The sequence below is a fragment of the Mustela nivalis genome (assembly GCF_964662115.1).
Source record: "Mustela nivalis genome assembly, chromosome: 12".
NCBI classification, from domain to species: domain Eukaryota; kingdom Metazoa; phylum Chordata; class Mammalia; order Carnivora; family Mustelidae; genus Mustela; species Mustela nivalis.
Genome location: NC_139031.1, coordinates 47592822 through 47620684, shown reverse-complemented (window position 1 = coordinate 47620684; position 27863 = coordinate 47592822). Strand labels below are relative to the sequence as shown.

The following is a 27863-nucleotide window of genomic DNA, read 5'->3' as shown; positions in this document are numbered from 1 at the left end:
ATTTGTTGGATATATGATGAAATAGTATTTTATATATATTTGGGGTCAGTAAAATATACTATTAAAATTAATACCACCTATGTCTTCTTATTGTTGTTAATGTGATTACTAGAAAGTTTAAAATAATAAATATGACTCACATTGTATTTCTAGGAGATAGTGTGTGTTCAAGCCAATCACGGTGGTCTTATTCCCATACCAGGTGAAGGATATAGGATGTAGGTTGGTATGAGCATGTAATGCCATTATGACCAGTGAAAATCGGGGCAGGTTGATGGTAAGGCTTCTAGAAGGTTTTCCTCTCTCTTCAGACGGAACATACAGAAAACAAGAGAAATTCCTTTTTCTGCCATGGCTGCTGACATCACAGTGTGCTGTCTGGATAAAAGCAGCCATTTTGGGACCGTAAGAAGAGCTGACTTAAGAAAATGCATCAGAATAGAAAGAGAGAGAAAAATTGTGTCCTTGATAACACAACAGAGCCTCTGAATCCACAGAATTTTTACGTTAAAATCATGGGTATTACATTAAATAAATAATATGTTATTACAGTCAAATTTAAATGGGTTTCCTATTACTTGCTGACAAAAACATTCCATCTAGAGACAACAGTGTTAGAGGCTGATCTCTGGGTAAGCTATCCTTCTTCTTCACTTATATTCAAGTTTTTCTCTGAAACATAAGGAGAAAATCAGGCAATTATTTGGATAATTCTTTTGTGATCCATTCCAATGTATCATCATCTATTGTGAAAAGATGATGAAAAAAAAAAATCCTCAGTGGCTAACTAAATTGGTTTTGATAACACCTTTTCTGAGTAAAACTCCACTTTTTTTTTTCTTTTCCTTTTTTCTTTTTTTTCTTCAATATGTAACTAAGGAGTAGGCCCAGGTCAGGCAATACAAAATTGATTTGTTTCTGTATTAACTCATTACCTTGAGTACCTGGTGGGGAGGAAGCCATTTTTCTGGTCAGCTGCCGGGCTCCAAACCTTGCAGAACTTGGTAGTTAGTGTCTCTAGAATTCGCTTTCTGGGGCTTCAAGAAGGGGGCTTGATGCAGTTTTGGAATTGCAGTTGCTGCATTTTGGAAACCAGTATTTAAAATCTGAATTTCCTAGATTTTTTTCTCTGGCACTTAACTCTACAGTAATATGAAGATTTTAGTGTACATGACTCTGACCCACCAATCCATCTCTTTATCTGTCCTCCTCAAGGTCTAGATATAATAAACAGCCAACGGCAGAAGAGAGAAACTGCTGGGAACTCTGCTCAATGCCCAAGGCTCAGAAGAGAGGCAAGGAAAAGAAAGAAAGTTTTTTAAACAGGGTTGGCTGCTGAGAAATTTGTGAGCGTGAAGCAGTGGCGAGAAAACAGAAGAGGTGTGGGAACCTCGTAGCGTTGAAGCTGAAAGGGACCTTTGAGCTCATTCAGTTCAACCCCTCCCCGAATCATGAGGTAATGGGGCCCAGAGAGTTCTTCCTGGCACCTCCCTTCTCCCTTCTACACACACTGAATGCTGGCCGTGGCCCATCCTCCAGGAAACACAGGGCTGTGGGGACAGGAGACGCAGGCAGCCCTGCCTGCCGGGGGCTCCCAGCACCAGCTGCTGGAGTCAAGATCAAACTCAAGTTAGGACGATTTTGTTTTTGTTCTTGTTTTGCTTTGTTTTGCTTTCCCGCTAAGTCACAGCCTCCCTCTCTCCCAGATATGAATCAGTACTGGCTCTCAGATGACTTCTGCTTTATGTCTGTGCTGGTGGGGTTTGGTGACCATTAGATTAAAAAAATAAAGCTGCAGCTTCTTGTTCATGTGTTATTCTGGGGAAACTTGCTGTTACTCTCTCTCTTTCTCCCTCTCTTCTCTCCTCTCTCCTTTCTTCCTCCTTTCTTCCCTGCTTCCTTCCCTCCAACATACATTATTCCTTGAGCAGATTTAGTTACCATTTTTACCTTTACTCTTCCTCCTAACCTTGGCAATGCAAAGAAACATCTCCGTTGGAATCATGAATCCAAACAGAACTACCACAAGCATAAGATTCAAGGGACAAGGGCCATCCACTGACCATTTTCTCATTCTTTTTTTTTTAAGATTTTATTTATGTATTTGACACAGAGAGAGAGAGAGATCACAAGAAGGCAGAGCAGCAGGCAGGCGGGCGGGGGTGGGGGAACAGACTCCCCGCTGAGCAGAGAGCCCAACGTGGGGCTCCATCCCAGGACCCTAAGATCATGACCCGAGCTGAAGGCAGAGACTTTACCCACTGAGCCACCCAGGCACCCTGACCCTTTTCTCATTCTTGTCTGAAATTTTTATTTCAAATGTAACTGTTCTTTGGACAATTACAAAATGGGACAAGTTTGCAGCTTTTGTCCATTCCTGGAGCCTGGCATGATAGATTGACGTTAGAATAGTGGAAGGAAAGGAAGACCCAATATATTTAGAATAACATCTGAAAGATGAGCCAAGAAGCAGCTAGGCTGTGGGAGAGGACCCCTTGCCCCCACTCTTCCCTGCCCTTAGAATCCCAGGCCCCCCTCCCTTCCCCAGCCCACCCTAGCCCCTAACAGCCACAAAAGGCAGGTCTGGAACTCCCTGAAAACCTGGCCTCCACGCCAGCAAAGAGCAGGATCGGGAAGGTTGAGAAGGGCAAGGGCACAGCCTCTTTGAGAAGCTGAAGGGTATCATCTGGATTCTGTGTGCCTCACCCGCAACAGGGCCCTTCAGCAAGTCCTCCAGCAAGGATCTCCAACCAGGTTCCGGGTCCATCCGCCCCCTCCTCCACCCCGTGTTCCTTGCAGCACCGCGGTCCAGGAGGGGCACAGCCTCCTACATGGCCTCTGAGCCTCTATTCTTTATTTCTTAAAATACGTTCTCCCTGGAGCAGCCAGAGTGATCTTTTAAAACTGCAAGCCAGGGGCCCCTGGGTGGCTCAGTCGATTAAGCTCGAACTTGATTTTGGCTCAGGTCATGATTTCAGGGTTGTGAGACTGAGCTCCGTGCCAGGCTCTGCAGTGGGTGTGGAACCTGCTTAAGATTCTCCCTCTGCCTCTGCCCCTCTCCTACCCCTCTAAACCCAAAAGGGTTTCTTGAATGAGTGTGTAGGTGAGTGAGTGAAGCAATGCGGAGTGGCTGCGAAAGCCCAGAATGGAGGCTCCAGACTAGGGTTGCCAGATTTTGCAAATAAAATACGAAGTACCCACGGACATTTGAATTTCAGATAAACAATGCATGCACATAATACCAAATTAATCTATGTCCCAAATATTGCCTGCATTCATTTCTGTGAAGTCCAAGTGTAACTCAGCGTCCTTTATGATACGTGGCAGCTCTGCACCAGAGCCACGGAGGAGCTCACGTGAACCGAAGAGAGCAAAGCAGTCCCTCTTAAATCTCTACCTGATAGATGCTTATGGGCCGTAATCCACATGAAGGGATGTACAGAGCTGTTTTGTTCTTTCTTCTGGACTTTATGTGTGTGCGTGCAAGCTGTTGGACTAATAGTAAGGTGGTTTTGACCATGGATTTACCACCAAACCCTTCGAGCCTAAAGGGTACAGGGCAGAATAGGGAACAGTGACTAGAGCTACAGAGCAGATATGGCCACAGGAAGGTGGAGCTTGTTTCACAAGGGCACCACAACCCGAGGCATGCCTTCTCCTGAAGGACGACTGGCCTTGCTGGAACTTTCTCTTCTCACAGAGGAAAGAAGTCCTGAGATTATTTTTTTCTTTCTTTTTTTTTTGCAAACATGGAATCATTAAGTAAATCGAATGTTTTCTTGGACTTTGTGATTAAAAGAGAAGCTCACGTTTCTCACAAAAAAACATTTTCAGTTCGGTCTCAAAAATACCAAACTTTATGAGGAAACCAAATTATGTACATTCCAGTATTATCCTCTTGTGTCCATAAAACGGTTTCAGATGTGGAAAGCACGTTTAAAAGCTTGCATACATTTCAATCTCCTCCAATATTTCCAGTCCAAAGAATTGTTTTCCCCCCGTGGCTTCAAAATGTCGAGAATTCCCATGGATCAGAAGTGGTCCAGTGGCAGGAGCTCCAGGAAACTGCAGAAATGCCCTCAGGTTAGAAGAACAGGCACCATTCTGGCATTCGGAACAGGTTGGGTCAAGTCCCTCGACGTGTTAGAGGAAACCAAGACATGGGATGCTCGCACTGTTCAAAGGGCTACAATGCCATGAGTTCGTTCCTGGAGCTGTAAACATTTTATCTAGGGGCAGCCCAGAGTTTTTATGTGTCTTAACAATAAATCTCACATAACTGAAAAATATCTTTACTTTATTATACTTTATTACTTTATTATACGAATCTATTTACAAAGTAGAATATTGTTAAATACGTACCTGTGAGGGCTTTCTTTTGTTTCTATTTGGTTTGGGGCCCAACAAGGCAGCAAATTAACAATGGTATTCCATGGACTGATCCCACCAGTTCCAAGGGCCTCAGAACAATTCATGCATTTTATCTTATCGTCTTTGCAATGATTTTTGCTTTTGGTATGGATATTTGGTATCCTTTTCTTACAATTTTATGGACAGGACAGATGCCCGACAAATTTAGTGATCTAGCATGAGTTCAAAGCAAAAAGCCTTCTCCTCCCCACCGACCTCCACCTGTAGATGGAAACCAATTCAGTACTTCCATTCAGCTGGAAATTGAGGGAAATACAAAGGTGATTGACCCTCATTCTATTTACCTATCAACCATATTTGACACCTGCCCTCTCCCCATAAACAACATCATTACAAAAAACAAAACAAAAAACACATCATTACACACTTCATATTTATTTTTATTTACATACCCCATTCCAAAAAAAAAGAAAATCTGTGGTCGTTGTAGAAAACAAAGGAAATATATACATACCTTTTTAATATAAATATATAAAATATACAGAGATATAAAAAAGCACCTAATACTTTTCTGTTCTTGGATCTAAATACATAAAACTCTCTAGAGTACAGACTTGGCGATGGTAACTCTATAAAATGTCAGATTAGAACACTGCTCAGCATTGACAATGGGAACCTCAAAAATCAGGCCTTCAGACACTAGTTGAATGATACAAGCAGAGAATGGACACATCTTTAAAAGTAAGACTTTGGGGCACCTGGGTGGCTCAGTCATTAAGCCTCTGCTTTTGGCTCAGGTCATGATCCCAGGGTTGTGGGATCGAGACCCACATTGGGCTCCCTGCTCAACAGGAAGCCTGCTTATCCCTCTCCCACACCCGCTGCTTGTGTTCCCTCTCTCTCTCAGTCTCTCTCTCTGTCAAATAAATAAATAACATCTTTTTTTTTTTTAAGTAAGACTTTATAAATATATACAAACATGTACTGCTTTTTCATTGCAAGAAAGATACACAGAGCGTGTGTGTTCTGTAACTTCACAGATAACTGAGTCCCAGCTTTGTGATCCTGATAAAGCTGTTTATTACCATTAACTCATCTCAATTTTCTCACAATACCTAGAATTTTCCAAACTCTTCTTCTGGTTAGCTCCCATGGATAAATGGCATGAATATACCATAGTGCAAGTTCGATTCCTTGAAAAACTGTCAGCTCAAATTTTGTGAATTGAAATACATTTTAAATACGTTCATTGAATTGGAGAAGAAGGAGTTCTGTAGGGAGTCTACTATTTAAAGAAGCCCTTGGGTGAAGCCTTTTTTATCTACATGTCATGTAATGTTTTATGTTTTATTTGACATTAATTTTTTCCTTAGTTTCATAAGTAATACACACTTGTTGCAATAAGTCAGAGAATCCAGAGACTTACAAGCAGAAAGCAAAAAATCTCTCTGCCAACTCCCACTTCACCCCAGATAACAGATACTGACCATCCAATGTGGATCTTCCCATGCTCCACTCATAAAAATATACACAAATACACACCTACGCTTACTGAAGCGTGGCAGAATTTTACTTCTTGTTTTCACCCTTCTTATTTTATTTTTAAAAGATTTTATTTATTTATTTGGCAGAGAGAGATCACAAGTAGGCAGAGAGGCAGGCAGAGAGAGAGAGGGAGAAGCAGGCTCCCCGCCAAGCAGAGAGCCCGATGTGGGGCTCGATCCCAGGACCCCGGGATCATGACCTGAGCCGAAGGCAAAGGCTTAACCCGCTGAGCCACCCAGATGCCCCAACCTTCTTATTAAAACAAATTCTATTGTACACATTATCCTTTCTTCTTTCCCACTGAATTATACAGCACAGTAATCCCCCCATTTAAGTGCTTACGGTGCTAGCTAATTATGTTTGATAAGAGCCAGAGTTAACAAATTTCTCACATGTAAATACATAATGATTTGCTCAACCATGTCCCTTTGATGGACATTCCGCTTTTCCCTTGTCTTTTTTTTTTCCCCCTACCACCACTAACAATGCTGCAAGAGACATTCTCCTGCTACATTTCCTATAGGAGTAGCAACTCCTGGGCTTCCTTTCCAAGTTCAGATTTTTCCACATCAGTTTTCCTTAAAATAATTAGAAATAACTTAATAGAGCATAGAAATAGCCTTTTCAAATGCATGTTTTTACATCAACAGAGCGGAGTGCCCACAAACTGTCCGCCAGTATTGAGTCTAGAGCTGGGACAGCCGTTGCTCCTTGCTGGAGGCAGGACGTGCTTGTCCTACAAGGCTTTCATCATCCCCTGGCCTTTCCACGCTGGGAACTATTTCCCCCCACCCATGCACTGGCTCTGTAACCGGTTAGTGAACTTGCACGCCTCTGGAAACTTACAGAGATGGTTGAGAACTCAGCGTCAAGATCATGTTAATAACTGAGTCCTTCGTAAAACTACAACCTATTTATGCGGAAGGGAAGATGAAGCTCTGGCAATGGTTTGTACGTTTCTTGTGCACAAATATGTAGGCTGTCCCAGTGCCGGAGAGAGCTTTGTGGCTCCAAAACCCCCGAGTCTGACCGTCTAGCACCCTTGAGAATAATCATGTTTCTTATTAGTCTAGCTGGGAGAGTAGAGTTGCGAGATTTAGGAAATAAAAACATGAGATGACCACTTACATTTGAATTTCAGACAAACCACAAAGAATTGTTATTTGCTTATATATATGTACTATATAATACTGGACAATATTGCACAAGACATACTTACACTAAAAAATTATCTGTGGTCTATCTGAAATTCAAACTTAATGGGTGTCCCGTATTTTATCTAGCAGCTCCATATGATAATTTGCTCCCTGTTTCCCACCGGGAAATGTCTTTGTTTTTGTCTCTGTCAGAGCCATGTAACAGAAAGATTCACCTTTTCTTCCTTGGCCTCTCAGCGTCCCTGCAGATTTGTGGCCGTTCATGCCTTGACCCCAGCTCCTGTCAGTACAGGGGGAACATCCAGTCCCCAAACTTTGCCTAAGCACTGAACTTGCAAGTGGTTGCCTTACACTTTCTGGGTTGAGGGATCTCTGTAGTCCCAACCTCTTCTGCCACTTTGACCATGAAAATGGCCCACTCCCTGACTTGTGCTTTTCTGGATTGCATATGTTTTGTATTCCCTTGTGTCTTGTGCATTTCTGGTGTCTGCAGGATCATCCTCTCCTGAAACTTCAGAAGTAGCGTCAGCGATGGTGTTGTCAGAAGATCCAACTTTTGTTATCTGCATTATATAAACAAGGAAAGTCACCATCTGAGCCTGTTTCCTACATGGAAAATGGGGATTGGGTTCAATGAGGAGATACTAAAGATAATTCTGGCTCTGACCCTTGTGCTTCTAGGGTTTTCTTCCTTCCAGAACCAGCTGTGTTGGCCACAGCTCACCTCTGAGCATTCCTCCCTGCCCTAACCCAGCCAGCGTTCCAGCTTGATACTCAGCTTTACTGATAAGGACCCTTTAACAGTTCTAGCGGCAGGATGGAGGATCCCTGTCCTTCTAAACACTTGACTCAGCCAGCATCAGAAATTACCAGCTTTTAAAATCAGCACAGGGTTTGATCAAGGAAAACACCCAACTGTTTGTCAGAGATGGTCAGCGCAAAACTTCTGATGGTAGAGACCATTGTGTGTTTTGAAATCACACTGTTTACATATGAACACAAGTGAATGCTCTCTAGCCGTAACAGCTCTAACCTGGGTCTGTTTTCACTAAGTAGCAAAATTTATAAGAAAGTGCCGTGAAGGGGGCACCTGGGTGGCTCAGTGGGTTAAGAAGCTGCCTTCGGCTCAGGTGCTTCGATCGAGTCCCTCATCCCACTCTGTGCTGGCGGGGGGCGGGGGGGGGGCAGTCTGCTTCTCTCTCACCCTCTGATCTCCCCTCCCTTGTCTCCTGCCCACGTACTCTCTCTCTCTTTCAAATAAGCCAATAAAATCTTTAGAAAAAGAAAGTGTTGTGACCCTGAACATAAATATACGTTCTTTTTAACAACCAGGTAAGATGTGAAAACACACATGAACAACAACTGGAAGAGAATTCAAAAGAATTCAAAGAGAATTCAAAAGAAAGTAAACGTTTAAAATTTGGAAATTTAAAAAAAATCAAATTGCTCATGTTCATAATGGTTGGTTTTAATCATTACCAAATATTTAAAAATAGAAGATCTCCAGTGACGATCTAGAAAGGTCCTTCTGCTGAGGCAAGGCATTTCAATCCCTCACAACCTGGAACTTCCAAAACCCAGGCCTGTTTATCTTTTCCACATAACACACAAAACGTTGTTCAGAAACATGTAGAAGTTTACACTGTGCGCTGAGTACATGAAGTACGTTCATTATGGGAATTTGAGAATCACAGGAATGGCTGTGAAAGATGATTTAATCCAGTGTTTTGTAAACCTGTTTCTCCTGGCCTGCCATACGTACTCTCACAAGAGAATACTTACCCTTACTATGTGAAACCATGAGATATTTATGTTCTAATCTATTTCTTTTTTTTAATTGGTTGTGACGTATCTTATTGATTTCACTACGCATGAATGGGTCCCAACCCAGGTTGAAAAACACTAAAAAAATAAAAATAAAAATAAAAATAAAAAACACCCAACCTCCCTCATTTTAAAAATGGGAAAATCAGAGAACATTGTGATAAATGACTTAACAAGATGAGTTTAAGGTAAACACACAACCATGAGCAGCCCCTTCTGTTTCCCACTTAACCCAGTAAAACGTTTCACTCCAAACAACTTGTCTCCCATCATCGCCAAGTAGAGCTACTTTAGATATGCTCTTGGCCTCTCGAAGGGGAATAGGGGCTCTATTAGTGGAAAAATGTTGTCCTTACATCCCTACAGAGCCCTCTGGGATCTCTGCTTTTATTTAAAGAAAAAAAAAGAAAAAAATCCAGAAAGCCAACAAAACAAAATAAAACAAAAATATAAAATGAGGTGATTTGGCTAATACCCCCATACCTGGCTCTGAGGACTCTTCAGACAAGGGTCGGTCTGTTCTCCTGATTTAATTAGGGCACTCTTGGCTGCTGGCACAGAAGTATACTATGAACTCTGAATATAATTGTTCTTTTCCTATTTGTCTGTGTTGCTGTGCTCGTATGTGTGATCTCCGGAAACCTTACAGCTGCTCTGGGGCCACTGTCTCATTCAATGAGCTACGAGAGGATCCCCCAGCAATAAGAACGAGAACATCTGGCCTCTGTACGGGTTGAAACGAGCGCCCCCAGAAACCTGGTGCACAATCAGAACTCAAGCGGTGGAGGAGACCTGGACTGAGGGTGCCCCCTGGAAGGCAAAGGTCTGCCCTCTAGCTTGGGCCGCAGGATGACCGCAGTGGGCACTGCGTGACTGGGCAGATGCCTGCAGCCCAGCGGCTCTTCTATCAACATGACTCTATCGTTTGTTTGGGGGAGTTATGCCCACAAAAATAAGGTCTTAAACCAACAAGATCTTCCAATAATACTCATTAATCTGAATGAAGATTGCTTGGCCAGTTGTCTTCTCAGAACAGTAGGTCATTTATCTGGGCAAACAGCCCACCTCTCAGGACAGTGGTCCCCTCGATGGGGCAAATCTGCTAGCCTCTCAAATAATCATGTATTCATCGAGTCTCACTTTGAAACTCTGCCGTATCCACTGACGCTAAGCAATGTTATCACACACTGTGCCCAATTCTAAATGGATTCCAGAATTTAAAGACCCACCCTAAACCACTAAATTCAGCCCCGGAACTCTATGAATATTCTCCTGAGATGTTACTAACCCCTCACTCGGCTTGTTTGATCAGCAGGTGATTCTGGTGGTCTTATAGGAGAGTCAGCAGCTGATAACCTAGATGTTTAAATAAAGGCAATTTAATGAAGGGACTCTTCACAGAAGTGAGGGCACGATTACTGGAATTAACAAGGGATTATGAGACACCCAGGGACCAGCAAAAGTGGGAAGCCATTGTCATGCTAGGGCTGAAGGGACAGGAGAGAAAACAGTGTCCCTGGTGTCCCCCAGTGGCGGTGGGAACTGTAGGGCATCAGGCCACCCAACAGAATCTGTAATCCTGGAAGCACATGTCCATGGTCAGAAATGAGGTTCATGTGGAAAGGAAACAGAGAGGAAACACTGCCCCATCTTGCCTCTCGGGCCTTTGGGTTGACTGGTGATTCCTCCCATCAATCAAACCCAAATGGAAGCCAGCAAGCCCAGGCGCCCTGATCATGCAGGAGTCAGCTTCCCGGGGACAGAGCAGGGCAGAGAAGGGAGGACAATGGATTTGTAGAACATGGGGAGGAAGGGGTCGGTGAAAAATGGAGAACGATCATAGCATGATGAATATGTGTTGAGTGAATGACTGAATCCAGCAAGGTACATAGTAATTATTGTTTGTTCGTGAATGAATTACAAGAATTATACTGAATATACATTCTTTCTACTGGGGCTTGTGTTTGGGGGGGCTCATAATCAGTAAATGTCAATTTTGTTCCTTTGCTTATAACTTCATACTAAGCCAAGGTCAATAAGGAACTCAATAAGGAAAACTGGACACATTTTAGAGATTTCATAGATACTGTCTGTGCTATAATTTGACTTTCAGCATGGACTTAGGAGTTGTAACACAAATCATTCTTCACCCTACTCCCTAAAATATCACCAACCCAAGATTTTGTATCTAGGGAGCTTACCATAATTGCAAGAGCTACCCAGATCACATTTTCTGGAAGGAGTTGAAAAGGTTAGCCAATTTGGAAATACCACCAAATAAGTTGCCAAAATAATCGTTTCGTAACAGTCTGTTTTGAATTATATAGCCTAAAGGAATGTGAGCTGATGAGCGTTAAAGCCAAGGAAGCAAATTAAGCTTTGGAGCTATACACCATGTGATGGATAATTCCCAATATAATTGCTAAAAAACCTCTGGTTCTGAAACCAGAATTTTGAGTCTTTGGGTAATGTACTGACATCCATGCCTCAGTTTCCTCATTTATAAAATGGGAATGACACTCCATACTTCTTTGGGCAATTATTCTCTGGCAACCAGCATTCACCCTCACCCCTTTCAACATTCATCCGTATATACCAGGACTGGGAGGCTGCTAATTACATGTCCCAGACTCCATCATTGCTGTCATGGTTCTTGATAGGAAATCCATTCTGACAATGATCTATATGGCCTCGGGCAAGATTTGGAAGTTCCAGCTTTAGCAAATGTGACGTTTCCCAGCAACTTATAAGTTTTCCCTTTGTAGTTACCAGCCTGGGTGCTGCAGGACAGCTCTGACCAGCTGTGACCATGGCAGCAGTTTCCTGTAATTTTCCTGATATGGGCGGTAGCAGCAGCTTTTTATAATGAGACTGCGGTGGCCAACCTGAAAGCTAGCAGGTGCCTCCTCTGACTGACCTCATTTGCAACCTCAGACTTTTCAATTTCTTTTTACAAACACCAAATTCCTTCTGTTGAATCCTTTCCTATTTGAAATACCTAAGGTGGTTTCTGTTTTACTAACTGAATCCTGAGTGATCTCCAACTAGTGTGTAAGTTTCACGCTCAAAATGTGCCTTTTGCAGAAATGATCCTTGAATTAATCACTCCAGTGGCCATCTTTTAGCATGCGTATTACTGAGGGCTAGCCCATAAAACTGAAGACCAGAGTTGTCCATGGCAGTGAAGAAAAGTTTGCAAAATTTGTTTGTTATCCCATTGTCACTTCAAGTAAAATCATTTATTTAGGGAATATAACCATCTCTAATACCTTAATTATGGAATCATATTATATAAAACATAAACTGAACAAGGTTTCTTGGTAAGAAAAGTACAATTTATAAACTCAAACTTTTTTTTAGTTTTTATTTATCTATTTGACACAGAGAGAGAAAGAAAGCACACACACAAGCAGGGGGAGCAGCAGAGGGAGAGGGAGAAGCAGACTCCCTGCTGAGCAAGGAGCCTAACACGGGGCTCGATCCTATAACCTCACCTGAAGGCAGGTGCTTAGGCGGTTGAGGCACCCAGATGCCCCTAAAACATATATTTAAAAATCAAACGAGGGTTTTATTTACTAAGAGCCACGAATAGCCATTCCATAAGACAGAACCTTTCACTTTGGAAATGTAAATACCTTACATATTTATTGCTCTCCCATCTAAGTTTAATGTGTTGTTGTACTTAAAGTCCCAGAAATTCACTGGTAATTCTTATAGTATATTCATTAAATATCGAAGAAAGTTGGACAATTTCTTTGCCATTCTTTGTCAATTCTACCAAAATGTAGTGGAAAGAAGACAGCCTCTCTCAGACAACCACCCTCCTTCCCAACCCAGCCCTTGCCATAAATATTAGACAGTATATATTTGAAAATACTCCATTCTATATTAATGCAGCACTCCCACTCCTGGTGGATAAGATTGTAATCTTCTTGAAGCCAGGTTTATCCCTTTTGGGAAACTCTTGGTATGCTGTTCTGCATACCAAAAATGTTACTGAGGAAGTCACACTTCAGATCTGCAGAGAGAACCAGTCCCTAAGCCTCCCGCAGCCCTTCCTTTAGTGCCTGTGATTTTCAAAGCCAAATTCAGTCTTTCGCTTGCCACAAAAATCTCATTAATCTTATCTCTTAACTAATGAAACTGACTACATGGCACTTTGTAAATATCCAGGGTACTCCCCAAAAGGCAAACAATGGTATTAGTCAAGATCAAAGCCTCAGCTATTACATGCTGCTATTACGGTTTGAGGGTCATACCTGCCTGGGAAGAACAATAAACACAGGATGGCTTTGATCGTGTCCCTCCCAACACAGAACCTTCAGTGGTTCCCCATTGCTTTCAAAAGCCCACACTTTTTGGTGGATTCACTCTCCATACTCCTGCCACCTGGTCCCCACCCACGCTCCCAATCTTACCTCCCACTGCTTCCCACTCTTATGAACAAATCCACCAAGCACGCTGCACACAGCTCATCGCTGACTTAGTGACCTCGATGTATCTTCCCTTCTCCTTCCTCTGCCACTGTCACCTTGCACACTCCGCATCCCCCAACCCTAAGAGGGTCCCTCCCCTTCTCCAAACAAAGGTGCAACGGTCTGTCCATTATGTATAAGAACAGCAAATAATGCCTCTTGTTTACTCACTAAGCATTTTATATCTATTACTTCACTTAATTCTCAAAACAACTCTACAAGGTAGGATTATTTCCTCCACTTTATGGAGGAAGGAATTTAAGCCAAACATGAAGGTATTTCAGACTGCATGATTCAATTCTCAGATGGTGTTTACAGCTCACTCAGTCTCCAGAAGAAAATGTGGCTAATTTAATCCTAAAAATAGATAACGGAATTCTGTAGCATTTCTTGAACAAAGTAGTCGGTATGTTCAAAATTCAGTAGAATAATCTCAAAATGGCAACAGTGTATGTGGTATAAAATAGTCTATAGCTAACAAGTACTGTAAAAAACTACTCACCATCACTAACAATGGGTCGATGCAAGTCAAGCCCATAATGAGATAACACTTCACACTCATTAGGATGGCTAGTGTATTAAAAGAAAGAAAGAAAGAAAAACTAGTAAATCATGTGTCTAACTGTGGAGAAAATGTGGGGAAATTGAAATCCTTGGGTAGTGTTGGTGGGAGTGTAAGATTGTGCAGTTGCCGTGGAAAACAATATGGCAGCTCCCTCCAAAAAAATCACACACAGAATTACCATGTGATCCGGCTATTTCCCCAAAAATTGAAAGCAGGGACCTAAAAAGAAATTTGCACACCCTTGTTCACAGCAGCAGTATTCATAACAGCCAAAGATAGAATGCAAAGTTGAATGCAAAAAAAAAAAAAAAAAACAAACCCAAAAACGAACAAGCAAAATGTGGCATATCCATACAATGGAATAATGCTGAGCCCTAGAAAGGAGTGAAATTCTTACCCTGTTACAACCTAGATGAATGTTGAGAACATCATGCTAACTGGCAGAAGTGAGTCACAAAAGGATAAATATTGTACGATTCTACTCATGTGAGGTACCTAAAGTAGTCAAACTCATAGAGACAGAAAATAAGATGGTGGTTGCCAGGGGCCGGGGTAGGAGAGAACAGGGAGTTACTGTCTAAACGACACAGAGTTTCATTTTGGGAGGATGAAGCGTTCTAGAGATGGATGGTGGTGATCGTTGCATAACAATATGAATGTTCTTAATGCCACTATACACTTAGAAATGCTTAAAATGATCAGCTTTATGTTATGCATATTTTACCACAATAAAAAACACTTTATGAAAAATACTTACATATCATCCATTTGGTCCAAATGCCCTATGGGGAAGTAGAGGCGATAGTAGGATCTTTCACTGCAAAGACATGGAAAGGAAGGCTCAAAAGAATCCACTGACTTCTTTAGACATGCCCAGAACCCCCAGGGGACCCTGTCACAATGCACAAGTCAGATTCGGTGGGGCTGGATGGGGCCTGAGACTCTGCTCTAACCTGTCCTCAAGCAATGCTAGGTGTCTACACACCACAGCACTGGGTCAGGACCAAGAAGCAGCAGCACTGAGATTCAGACCTGACTCTTTAGACACATGAAAGAGAGTTTTTTTTAACTCTCAAGGAGACCAACAGGAATCACCCTACCCTCCCAAGGAGCAAAAGAAGGAAAATCCCACTAAGAACACAGATCCTTATCATTTCGATGGATTAATTAACTCAGATATTCCCAGGAGACCATAATCAGGTTCACCTGTCTTTGTGAATGCTCTGGACACACAGGGATAACCTAAGTTATATCCTCATTTTAATCTTACACACATTAATTTTTTAAAAAACACCACTTGTGGGGCGCCTGGATGGCTCGGTGGTGGGTTAAAGCCTCTGCCTTCGGCTCGGGTCGTGATCCCAGCGTCCTAGGATCTGGGGATTGAGCCCCACATCGGGCTCTCTGCTCAGTGGGGAGCCTGCTTCCCTTCCTCTCTCTCTCTGCCTGCCTTTCTGCCTACTTGTGATCTCTGTCTGTCAAATAAATAAATAAAATCTTTAAAAAAAAAAACACCACTTGTATGTTAGCTGAAATAAAACTGTTATAGAAGGTAATTTGTTTGCAAACTAGTTGCAATACTTTAAAGTTTTCCTCAACAGGATTATTTGTCAGAGATAGTTCACATAGGGCAGAAGTTCTAATACCAAGATGTACATTAAAAATACCTTGTATAGGGGTGTCTGCGTGGTGCAGTCAGTTAAGCATCTGACTCTTGATTCTGGTTCAGGTCATGATCACAGGGTCGTGAGATCAAACCCCTCCTCTGCCCAGCTCGGAGAACACTTAAGATTCTCTCTCTCCCTCCCCTTCTGCACCTCCCCCCAAATACCTTGTATATATATTTTTTAAATGTTAATGCCCAGAACCCATCCCCAGAGAGACGGTTCAATTGGTCTGGTGGATTTTTGACATTGTTTTATTTTGTTTATGTTCTCTAGGTGATTCTAATACCAGTCAGGGCTGGGAACCATTGCCCTAAGATGAAACAGTAGCCCCACCTCAAGATATTTAATATATCACACTCATCTATTCTTGACTGAGATTATGAGGCATCAGAAAAAAAAAGTTTGGTATATTTTGTTTACTAACTGCAAATGCAAACAATATATTTCAGACACTTTATTGGGCCTAAATTTACTTAAGGAGCAAACTTTCTGCAACATAATGCAAGATTGTTAGCAATTGTATGTCCCTAGGAACATCAAGGTTCATTTGAGTACCATTGAACTCCCAAATGGATCCACTAGTCTATTGAAAATCATGTTTGGGCTTACAAAACTTAATTGAAATCAATAGCTACTTTACTTCCCCTGCTGAAATAAAACTTGCCACAATGGCCATACTGAAGCCACCTTTCTTGTTCATCACCATTATTCATATTCAGCCATAATTTGGATACTGCCAACCATCATTTCCAGCCAAGGACACTTCAGGAAAATGTATATAAATTGTGCATTATTGATCACAGAACATCTTCTGGCCTTAAGGATGTTGACATATAAACATGAACACAAGTTTGCAAGTTTGTATTTCTGATGATCATAAAATGACAATGTATAAAAATGACCAGCAATGCTTTTAAATCACCCTCATAAAGGTAAAGCAATATAAGCAGGGGTTTTAAATTATAAAAGCCATTAAAAGAATGCAAAGTCCTAAAGTTTTTCTTTAAAGGATTTAGTGGAGGAAAACGTAATTTTTCACTTATACTTAATACTACTTAACTGCATTTTGCCACTTATATAATGAAAAATAAATTTGCCAAATCATAGTTACTGAGATCAGAAATTGTAATGAAAGTGTTTTCTTAAGAGACATATTATTATTATATTACATATATATTTTTATATCTTTTCTTATTTTAAGATTTCAGGAGTCCACAGTAAGACTAGTATGATTGATTTCTTGGAACACGTTTCCCAAAGATAAGTTGGCATCTGCAAAATAGAGCACGGTTGTTAAATAAAGCTCAGGATCAAAGTCTCAGCCTCTGTCATGAGGTGACTGCAGTTAAAACTCTTTCTTAAGAGTGAAAAGCTGCAACTTCTCCCATAGAAAACAAGATAAACCAGGCAAACAGTGCGCAGGTGTTGACCTGCCCTACTCCTGCTCTAAGTCTAAGATCAAGGCAGGTGACTTCGGTAGAGGGCACCTTCCTAACTCAGGGAAGTGAAGAATGAGTTTCCAGGAGAAATCCAGGAATAATTTGTTACCAGACAAATGTGTCGAGAAGCTGCTGTCCTATCACCCGCTTTGTTCTGCTCCCACAGTCTGGGGAAAGCTAACATTCATGGAGGATGGAGGGTACATGATGGTCTAGGCCTATCCTAGAAGCTCTAGAATACATGCCACCAACAAGAATAATATTTTGAAAATATTAATGGTGTGGCTTTTTTATTCCACTCCCACATCACATTCCCTGCAGACATTCCATAGCTCCAGAAAAAAAGGGAAATGAATTGCCATCCAGGAAAAACAAGAATACAGCACAGGGAGGTTTGATATGCCAGACAGACGGGGAAGTAAAAGAAAGCCTTCTAGTTCTGAAAGAAAGTTGATGGAACAGAAGTCTAGGGAGCAAATAGTCAAACCCATTGGTCCAGGCCCTCCCCCTACTCTGGACAGAAATCTTGGCATGGGAGTGGACCTGGGCTTTAGAAAGATTGGAGGGAGAATGGTCTGGAAGGCTTTATTACTCCACTCTTCATGGTGAGTTCCAGGAAGTGACTCTCTTTGCTGGCATCATGGTGCCAGGACAGCACAGACACTGCAGAGCAAAAATGGCAGCCCAGCACAGCTGCACTGAGAAGGGCCCTGAGCCAATGCTTCTGCACCTCCCTTGGCTCCTATGTGGGGTTGGGGAGTAGAGGGTACACACCTGCCAATGAGCTGAGGTGTTAAGGGATGAGTCAACTCTATGACAGAGGTCCGTAAGAGGTCAAAGATGAAATTCAGGTCTGTGGAGCCAGTGAAAGTCAAGATGGAGAGCTCAAAGAACACCAGGCCCAGCCAGTTAGGGTTGTGGTTAGGATTAGGGTTGGGGTTAGAGTTTGGGTTGGAGATAGAGTTAGGGTTGGAGTTAGAGTTCGGTTGGGGTTGGGGTTGGGGTCAGTGTTGACCTTAGGAATAGGGTTAGGATTGGGTTAGGGTTGGGATTAGGGTTAGAATGGGGTAGAAGAGTTAGGATTAGGGCTGCTGTTGGGGTTAGAGTTCATATTAAGTTTAGAGTTTGGGTTAGTGCTGGGATTGGGGTTAGCTTTGCATATGTTTAGGGTTATGTTTATTTAGCGTTATTGTTAGCATTGAGTTTGGCATTGAGGTTAGGGTTCTAGTTAAAGGTGGAGTTGGGGTTAGGGTGTTGGTTTAGCAAAACCTCATTGTCTCTTCAGCCACAGAATCAGCAAGTACATCCCTTGTCATGACTTATCATACTCTTTTCACTGGGCCAATGTTGATACTCTGACTATTGCCATCCAGGTCTAAAAATTTTAAAAAACATTTTAAATATAATAATCACATATATATTGAGAGAGAGAGAGAGAGAAAGAGAGTAAAAAGGAGAGTGCATGTGTAGCCTTTTGGGGTTGGAATAGAGGAAAAAGGAGAGAGAGAGACTCTCAAGCAGACTCCATACTGAGCAAGGAGCCCAATGTGGGGCTTGATCTCACGACCCTGAGATCATGACTTGAGCCAAATTCAAGAGTCAGACATTTAACTGACAGAAGCTCCCAGGTGCCCCCAGGCCTAATAATTTTTTTTATCGAAGGAGTCCATTGTGTTCATTTTGGGATGATAATTAGCAGCTTCACTGACTTCTACACACTAATGCAGTAGTTCCCCCCACCACTGCTCTCGTGGTATTCAAAACTGTCTGCAGATATTGTCAAACATTTGGGGGAAATAAAATCACTGCTGAATTAGAAACTGCTCTAGACCTAGCCGCCACTTTGAAATGAGGGCGAGGGTAGAGACCCTGACAAACTTAACATCTGTCCCAGAAACAGCTCTTTTACTCTGAGACACAAGCACAGGAAGAAACAAAGACATTATCATTGTCAAGTTTAAGGAACTTGTTTTTTCACCTCACCCACCCACCCCTGGACTAACTAGCAGAGCTGAAGCCCAAGACCAACAGAAAGTAGAAGAATATAGAAACTATTAATTCTGGGAAGCATGAGTTATCACTCCATTTTGTAGATGAGAAAACCGAGTTTCTCAGAGGTTAACCAACCCACCCAATGTCATATACCAGCAGTAGCAAAGCCAGTGCTCAAACCCCACTGAGGCTGCATCCAAAACTATATTCGTCCTGATAAGCCAGGCTGCAATTTCCTTTTGTCCGCAGTGCTGTATTATAAATTAATATATATTTCAGCACCAACTCCATAAGCTGTAAACTCCTGTGGGGAAGGAATGATATATGCCTGGTTCTATACCACGCATTTCATTTGTGCTCTATAAATATTTGTTGAATGAATGAATGAAACCCTGCCCTCTACCCTTGGGCTATGTAGGGCTTTTTCCAAGGCCAGGCTGCACCTGGGAAAACAAGAATGGAGATAAAGGTTCAGCGAAAGTTGACAATTGCAGGACCAGTGTTCTTTCTCAGAAGGTCCTTGAAAGAGGCAGGAAAATGTATGGCTGGCTTCCAAGCAACAGCTCTCCTGTGTATGCCAGGAGATAAGCTCCACACGCCTGCAGGGAAGGGGGAGACAGATGGAGTGGGAGGAGCCATGCAGGAGATGATGGAACTTCAGCTTCAGAGTCTGGGTTCAATCTGGAAGGACTGAGAGAATGAATAAAGAAGAAAACTCTAGGGTCGAGTTGATAAAGTAAGTAAGTACAATGAGGAAAAGGCAAAAAGGAGTAAAACGACTAGTCCAGGCTCAGCGGGAGAGATGGGTCTGGCGCAATGAAGAGCTGATACTGAGAAATAAGGTTGGGAGTGAGGGTGAACTTGAAGGTCAGGCAAAGATATTCAAGGTTATATGTAGATTTCTGAGTAGCACAGCAATGATGGTTCACACAGATGGGGGGTTGTCGCAGGCAGGCTCCGCTCTGAGCACTTTACAGTGAGGATGTCATACAAGAGAGGCTGCTTTCCCCCTGAAGACACTGGAGGAGCTCAAACCCTGAGACTGTACTCAAGGTACTCTACACGTGATAGGGGTAGGATGTGAATCCAGGCTTCAGGCCTCAGGAACCCACGCTCTCAGCCAGCAGGCTACACCAGCTCCTGGTGTGTGATGTGATGAAAGCTATTAGCCCTCCGCTAAAGAGAAGACGGATGCATCAGGGTCCCTCCCTCGTGTTCTTAATCTGGGTAATAGTCACTCATTCCCGCAGGATGGGGCCTAGGCCTGCGAGAAGGAAGATTCAGCATATACTGTAGCAAAAGCTAGGGCTTAAGAGCTATTTGCTAGATGACGACTGCTGGTGTGTGTAAGATACAATTACTTCACGGGCCATTCTATATGAAGCGTCTTCTTTCCTTGCTCATCGGCATCCCTTCTGCACCTTTCTCTTAGATTGGACCCCACTTGGGGTTGTGGGGATGGGGACATGCGTGTACTATCCCCCTTCCTTTCTACAAGCTCGACTTGGTCTCACCCTCTGGGAGCATCTGGATGGTGGAATTGTGTGGCCACTGCTTGTAAAATACGGCGCCAGCAGGGAATGGAAACACCCCTAGCACTGTGGTTGGTGAAAACCAATGAACTCTGTGGGTGGTGGCAAGAAGGGGAGGCCTTGGTGTGTTTTATTCATTTGACCATATCTGTTGAGTACCTACTGCGGGCCAGGCACAGTTCCAGGGGACTGGGACACATCATGGATACAACAAAGATCTCTGCCCTCATAGACCCGGCATCTCCAAGGGAAAGGCAGATGATAAGCATAAGAAATAAGTAAACTGTATAGGGTGTTAGAAGGTAATATGTGTTTTGGGGAAAAAATGGGACATAAAGGTAGGTAAGAGCGATCAGGAAGAAAGCAGGGGAGTAGTGGGGGAGTTTGTCTTGAACAGGATCATCAGAGAACATCCGAGCAAAGACTTAAGAATGGGACTAAGCGAGTCAAGTGGAATTGGGGCAAGAAGGAGTGATCCTGTGGTACTCAGCAAGGAGGCCAGTGTGGCTGCAGTGGGGGCGAACATGGAGCCCCGAGGCAGTGGGAGACAGGTCAGGTGGAAGGGTTGGGGGAGAGGGCGTGTTATGAAGGGCCTTCCAAGCCTTTACTCTGAGTGAACTGGGGAGCTCCTGCCAGGTCAAAAAGCATAGGAGGGAAATGATCTTTCTTCAGCGTAAGAATAGGGTAAGGGTAAATTATGGCAATAATTGAGGAGAGAGATGGTGGTAGCGGAAGGTAGTAATTTTTTCCCCAGTATAGTGCCTGGCCAACGTCGTTCCAAAAATAATTGATGGGATAAGAGTCAACCAAAGCAAATTCTTCATGATGAGTCAGCATGGGAGAAACCAATGCTGGGGAGACATGACACGTGGTTGTGCACCGTGCAAATTGCGACAGAAGGAAGAATCACACACTCAGATCCACCCACTTATGAAAAACAGTGCCCCATCACCCAGACCGCAGCTCAGGCAAGCAAAGCACTGACACCTGCATTATTGAAACTTCTGTCTCTTTGCCCTGCTGAAGACCATGTAGGCAATCAGCTTTGTCTTTTCACTGTCCTGGAATATTTCTGTGGGGATTAAAACTCTGATCAATCTCTCCCCAGATAGTCCCTGCCCTTGGTGTGAAATGTCTTGGTTCCCAGAGAACTATTTTACTCTGGGGGAATTCTCCTGGTTCTAACCAGGTTGTTTAACTAAATACCTGAGGTATAGTTTCGCTAAAACCACAGGGGAACTATTTTGCATTTGTATTGTATTTTTTGCCAAGAATTCATTGCAAATGCTTCTTTGCATTTTCTTATTTCCTTAAGCAATTTTTTCTGCTGGTGTTTTAGTTACAAAACATTTTATTCAGTTTAAAACTGAATTCTTTTTTGAAATTGAAGAGACCTTATGTTAAAACACTGACCGAAATGAAGAGCATTATTGGCAATGCAAACATATTTCTTAGGGTTAAAAGAAAAGTCCAGAAAAGTTGGTTCTGACTTACATAGAACGCCTGCAGCCTATGAAGCTGAACATGTAGAGTGTGCATGAAGACACACTTTTTATTTCCCACCTGTTTGTGTGCTTGATGAGTTCTCATTCTTTTTTTTTTTTTTTTAAGATTTTGCTTATTTATTTGAGAGAAGGAGTGAGCGAGAGAAAACACAAGCAGGGGAGAGTGGAAGAGGGAGAAGCCAACTCCACTGCTGAGCAGGGAGCCCGATGCGGAGCCTGATCCCAGGACCCTGGGATCATGACCGGACCCGAATACAGATGGTTAACTGACTGAGCCACCCAGGTGCCCCATGATGAGTTCTCATTCATAAATTATCCAGAATTCATTCGTTTTGGCTGCTTCTCTGGAGTGAAAGAGCCATAGTCTTTTTCCTCTTGGCTTTAGAGGAAAAGGAAGGGTAATCACGGATTTTTGGAACCTTTATCACCTCTGCTCTAGTTTTGTACCCAGCTTGCTGTTGGGTGGGACAGTGACTGTCATTGTTTGGGAACTCGCTCCTTTTGTGCCAACCCAGCTCCACACAGCCATCTTTGAGCAGTGCTGGAACTTACCAGTGAAGGCTCCAGAGAGCACAATGTGACTCCCTCATGGGCCCACCAATAGCCCCGGTATCCAACAGCAGAGCATGGAGGGCCAGTGAGGATTCGTGTGCTGGAAAGACACCTCTGTCGTTTGAATACCATGACGCACTACTGCTGCGTGCCTGGACCCCACCTTCAAGGATCTACTATCCAGAGGCTCTGAAATGCTGCAGCAGATCAGCCTTACTCCGGGGCAGACTCTCTCCCCAAGTGGAACTACAGAGCCACCCTGGACACATGGACCCCTCCCTGCAGTGCTCCCTATGTCCTGGAAATGTCCAGCACAGGCTACATGGGGCACACTGCCTTACATTCAGTGAAGGATGCAATGAGTAGGAAACTCACCTTCACAGCCATGGTCCAGAACAGGAAGTCTGCTGTCAGTCGGACTTGATTCGAGTCGCAGCCTTGCCATGCACTTGCTGGGAAGCTGTAGTGAATCCGCCCACTTTGTTCAGGACCTGGTACATAATAGATGCTCGGGTAACACTCTTTAGATCGGTTACCAATTCTACTGTAGTGCCTGGTAAGGAGCAATCTCTGTGGCTGCCTGCTAGTTGGGGTGGCCAGAACATGGGGTTCTGTGTTTTGAGACATGAAACCTGTAAAATCCTCCAGTGACCAGACTTGCTGTGCCTGTTCCCAGTGGTACCAGCCTCGGTGGCAGGCAAGGCACTAACATCTGGACTGAGAGTAGAGGCCAGGTATAGAACACCTGGAGGGTCACTGGTGCTGCTGCTGCTGCTGTTTTGAATTGAACTTGAGCGTTGTAAAGCAGGACCCACCTGTTCTCTGAGCCCTGCACCCCCAGTCGCCTCCCCCCAGAAGCTTCAACATTATCTCCCCCACCTTGCTCTGAAGACTTGAGAAGTCTGGCAACCCCTCGCTTCACTGAATATCCAGATGTGCCCATCGAGTGGTGAAGAACTCCCACGGGTCAGAGTGTGACACAATCAGGACTCTTCCGAAGTCCCACCACGTTGGCCATAAACGAGGACTCGCTTGCCTGCCTTCTGGGTGCTTAGTGAAGACTTTGGTTTGGCTCTAAAGCATGGGTGACATTTGGACCATGGAGGGAACGCTCCAAGAATGGCAAGGAAGCCTCTCTTACCTACCGATAAGGCATTTTCTCCACGGTGCACGGCGGACCTGAAATCCTGTGAGTGGTTTTTCTCCAGCCGAGGATAGGAGGCCATTCTTTTTGTTCATTCTCCTGTGGAGTCCGGTTGATGTCTTGCCAATGTAGCAGGATGCTTCCCCACTCCAGATGGGCAGGAAGCCAAGAAATGCAGTTCTCTGTTTGTCCAGGCACAGATCGTTGAGGAAAAGCCCCGAAGCAAATGTACAGTTTGTATCTCTCCAGCGCCTGCTGCAGATAGTCTCTTCTTAGCAACAGGACAAGCCCCAGGCAAAAATCAGTTCAACCCAAGAAACGGGCTTTTTCCAAACCTACGGAGTCCTTCTATGTGTCAGGCTCGCTCGGCGAGTACTGTCGGGGTCCTCACTATGAGGGTTGCTTGCTTCCGTTGTTCCCTCGTCCCCTCTCCTGCTTGTGACCTGGGTCACCCTGGGAGAGCAAAAGGATTGGGAACACCAGCTCATGTCTCACCTGATCTGGAGGGCAAATATGCTGCTAATACCAACAACCACATGCCAGAAGGTCACTCAATGGCTTTCAAAGTCACACATTTGCGTCCTCAGAGCTCATTGCTGTGCAAGCACACACACACAAGATCCTGCCTTCTGGTTCATCAAATAAGACTGTGGTGAGTCGATGGGCAGGAGAACTTGCTTGTGAATCCAGCTGTAGTTCGTGATTTTTTTTTTTTCTTCAAGCTCCTAAATTTGAATTGGATAAAGCATGTGACTCATGAAAAAGGTTTGATTTAAGGGATTTGGGATCTTGGCTTTAAATGTATGCTTATGGGTATGGGAACGCTGTGGGGGGCGGGGAACAACGTATAATCCCGGGTAAATATTCAGATCAGAAATCCAGAATGCATTCCAGCTGTAGGATTCTTGTTGCTGTTGGCTCATTTTGTTCTGGGGATGAGGGGGAGGTGCAGTGTATCCAAACGAGCCCCCTGTAACTACACTTCCCTCAGGATTTGTTTTTTTAACAGAACAACAAATGCTCATACATTGAGAAGTGAGAGCTAAACACTGCGTCTTTATTTTTTTTTTTTAACTGGGTGATTGTTTAATCCTGCCTTTTTTCAGTTCTGGTTTCTAACCTTACCAGGAGTGAGTGTTGAAGAGAATCCCATCATTTTGGCTGGGGGAACCTCACAATTTTCATCCAGTTCAGCAACAATCATGAGTTTCTTCTTCTGATGCATCGACGGTTTCCGCTCCTTTCCCAGCCTGCCAGGACACATAGGTTTGGTTGGCTTACAGTGGTTAGCCTGCTGAAAGAAATGGGAAAATCAGTTGGGAATTAACGGAGAGTGTCGAGTTTGGCTGAATACACCAGGCAAGGATCATGTTTGGTTCCACTTTAGGCCTCAATATGTGGTTGCAAATTTCAGAGCGGCTGGCCTCCACAAGGGTGAATCTGACGGCACTTCCTGTGAACGCTGCCGTCTGGTTGCCGTGATGTCGTCAACTTGAAGGCAGAGAGGAGAAGCCAAAGTGAGAGAGACCTGGGGTAACAAAGGGGATTTTCTGGAAGAATCTCCTCTTACTCCCCAATTTAGGACCTTGGTCTCCAAATCTTCATTTGAATGCAGGTGAATTAGACCATCTCTCTTGTTCCTTCATTCAAGATTGATGCCCTTTTACAGACTCTAAGGCCTCAGAGGCCCTTCAGGATAAATAGTAGTAGCTGTGCTTTGAGGTTCAGAGGTCAGGAACCCTGGGAAGGCCGTCTAGAGGCTGAAGGGCACATCTGCCAAGAATGACATGGAAATGTGATTTTTCTTCAACTATAAAATTATAAATGGGGGCGCCTGGGTGGCTCAGTCAGCTAAGCATCCAACTCTTGGATTCAGCTCAGGTCACGATCTCAGGGTCAAGAGGTCAGTCCCTACATCAGGCTCTGTCTTCAGTCTGTTGAGATCCCCTCCCTCCCCCTCGTTCCCTCCCTCCACTCTCCAGGGCACTCTCACTCTAACTCGCACTCTTGCTTTAAAATGTCAAAAAAAAAAGTATAAATCGGGAAGACAACTATCTACTTAAAAGAGGTGTGAAGACGAAGTGAGATCGCGTTTAAAGTATATAGTGCAGTGCCAATACGCAGTGGTTTCTCAGTACAGATGGCCGAAACAATGCATAAGTGAATAAAACTTATTCAAGCAAAGGACATCCCCCAGGATCTCACAACTCCCAAGGGCAGATCCAGGCCATGACCCTATATTCTCCGATTTCAAGTCTAGTGACAGTTCTACTGATTTTCACACTTATTAATAAATCCACCAAGCTGGGTTGCCTCGCAGTCAACTGTGGTCGGTCCAAAGTAGAAGTTCTGCTTTGACATTCGTTACAAATTATCTGGTTCCAGGCAAAGAATTTATTAATTTTTTTAAAGCTTTTATTTATTTATTTGACAGACAGGGATCACAAGTAGACGGGGGAGGGGGGAAGGAGGCTCCCCACTGAGCAGAGAGCCCAATGCGGGGCTCCATCCCAGGACCCTGAGATCATGACCTGAGCCGAAGGCAGAGGCTTAACCCACTGAGCCACCTGGCGCCCCCAGGTAAAGAATTTAGTCTCAATGTTGGATTCACTCAGGTAGTTGACAAAAATGTATGACATCCAAATTACATGCAGACCACTTGCTCCTTCCTCCTATATTAGGTCAAACATTCACGCCTTCATTTATTCCTACTGACTACTTATTGAAAGCTGACTTAGCACCATGCCCAAGGATACTAAATCTTGCATCAGGGGTCATTAAAGAAACATAAAGCAGGGTCCCTGGACAGCTGATCTGATGAGACAGGCAGACACACATAAGAGAGGAGCAGAGGAGCATTGAAAACATTGCGCAAAGGGCCAGAGAATTTTACAAATCAGTACCACACTAACACCAAGAAGAGGGAGCCCCATGGGGACTGAGAAATAAGTTATAGTTGTATCTTGAAGAAAGTTACTGGAGGGAAGAGGAGAGAATGACATTATAAGGCAGGGAGAAGCCTACATCAAAGACAGAATTCTCTGCTCACCAAAATGGTGTTGATACTTAAGAGTTTTCTTGCTTCTTTTAAAGATTTATTTATTTATTTATTTATTTGTCTGAAAGAGAGAGAGATTGAGAGCTCGCACACAGATGGAGAGAGAGAAGCAGACTTCCCGCTGAGCAGGGAGCCAGATGTGGGGCTCCATCTCAGGACCCCAGGATCATGACCTGAGCTGAAGGCAGATGCTTAACGAACTGAGTCACCCAGGTGGCCAGATACTTGGAGTTTTCAAGCAAAATCAGTATCTTCTTACACAGTGGTTCTCAATGTATGGCAACTGCATCAGAATCAATGGGGGGGGGGGGGTTGTGCTATAATAAACTATATTTGGTCTTTGTCCCTGATTCTCGACACAGAGCTCCTAAAACTCTTGACATTTTCTGAGTGATAGAAGCATCTTTTGTTACTCATGAAAAAAAAAAAAAAACCAACAACAACATCCCCTTCTGAATCATGTCTGAGTTTATGCTAGCAAGGCAACTTTTGGTGGCCCCTGAGTTTCAAGGGAAGGTCTGAACACAACAGAAAGATCAAGCACGTGATTGAAGGATTGATTTGCAGCCCAGGGGGCTGGGGAGTGGGGTGTGGGGGAAGTGCTGCACAATCCAGTCCAATCACAAATGGCCAGTGATTGAATCAGTCGTGCCTACTGATGAAGTCCAGATAAAAAAACTTCTGAAGGAGGAGCTTCTGGGAGCTTCTAGTTTTGTGAGCACATTTATGTGCTGGGAGGGTGGGGCACCCAGCAAGGACACGGAAGCTAAGTGCCCCCACCCCTTACTTTACGCTATAGGTATAAATCCTGTTAGGCTGTTCCTGAGTTGTGTTCTTTCTAAGAAAGCATTCAGTGTAGGACTTTTCCTAAGTTTTATGAGTCACTTTGTGAATGATCAGAACTGGGGAGGTGTGGGTGAGCTATAGAAACCTTTGAATTTGTAGCCAAGTCAGAGAGAATTTGGTGGGCCTAGAGACCCTGCACTTGCCACTGGCCTCTGAAGAGAGGGCCATCCTGGGGGGTACTGGGCCCTTAA

General features: G+C 43.7%; 1 protein-coding gene across 5 annotated transcripts in view; it reads right to left on the bottom strand.

Annotated features, from left to right (window-relative positions):
- LOC309845078 (uncharacterized protein) overlaps window positions 1-27361 on the bottom strand; it is a 36661-nt gene extending 9300 nt beyond the window's left edge. For 2 of the 5 annotated variants that reach the window (XM_082692534.1, XM_082692532.1), the window contains exons 1-3: window positions 23000-27361; window positions 14695-14754; window positions 13875-13942 (exon numbers count right to left, since the gene is read on the bottom strand). In XM_082692534.1, coding sequence (XP_082548660.1) covers window positions 13875-13942; window positions 14695-14705 — 79 coding nt within the window. In that variant the 5' untranslated portion in view covers window positions 14706-14754; window positions 23000-27361. Of the gene's footprint in view, window positions 1-4744; window positions 7637-13874; window positions 13943-14694; window positions 14755-22999 lie in introns of those variants that run through there. The other 3 variants (XM_082692533.1, XR_014301018.1, XM_082692535.1) reach the window with 3 other exon arrangements.
- Between the last annotated feature and the right edge of the window lie 502 nt (window positions 27362-27863).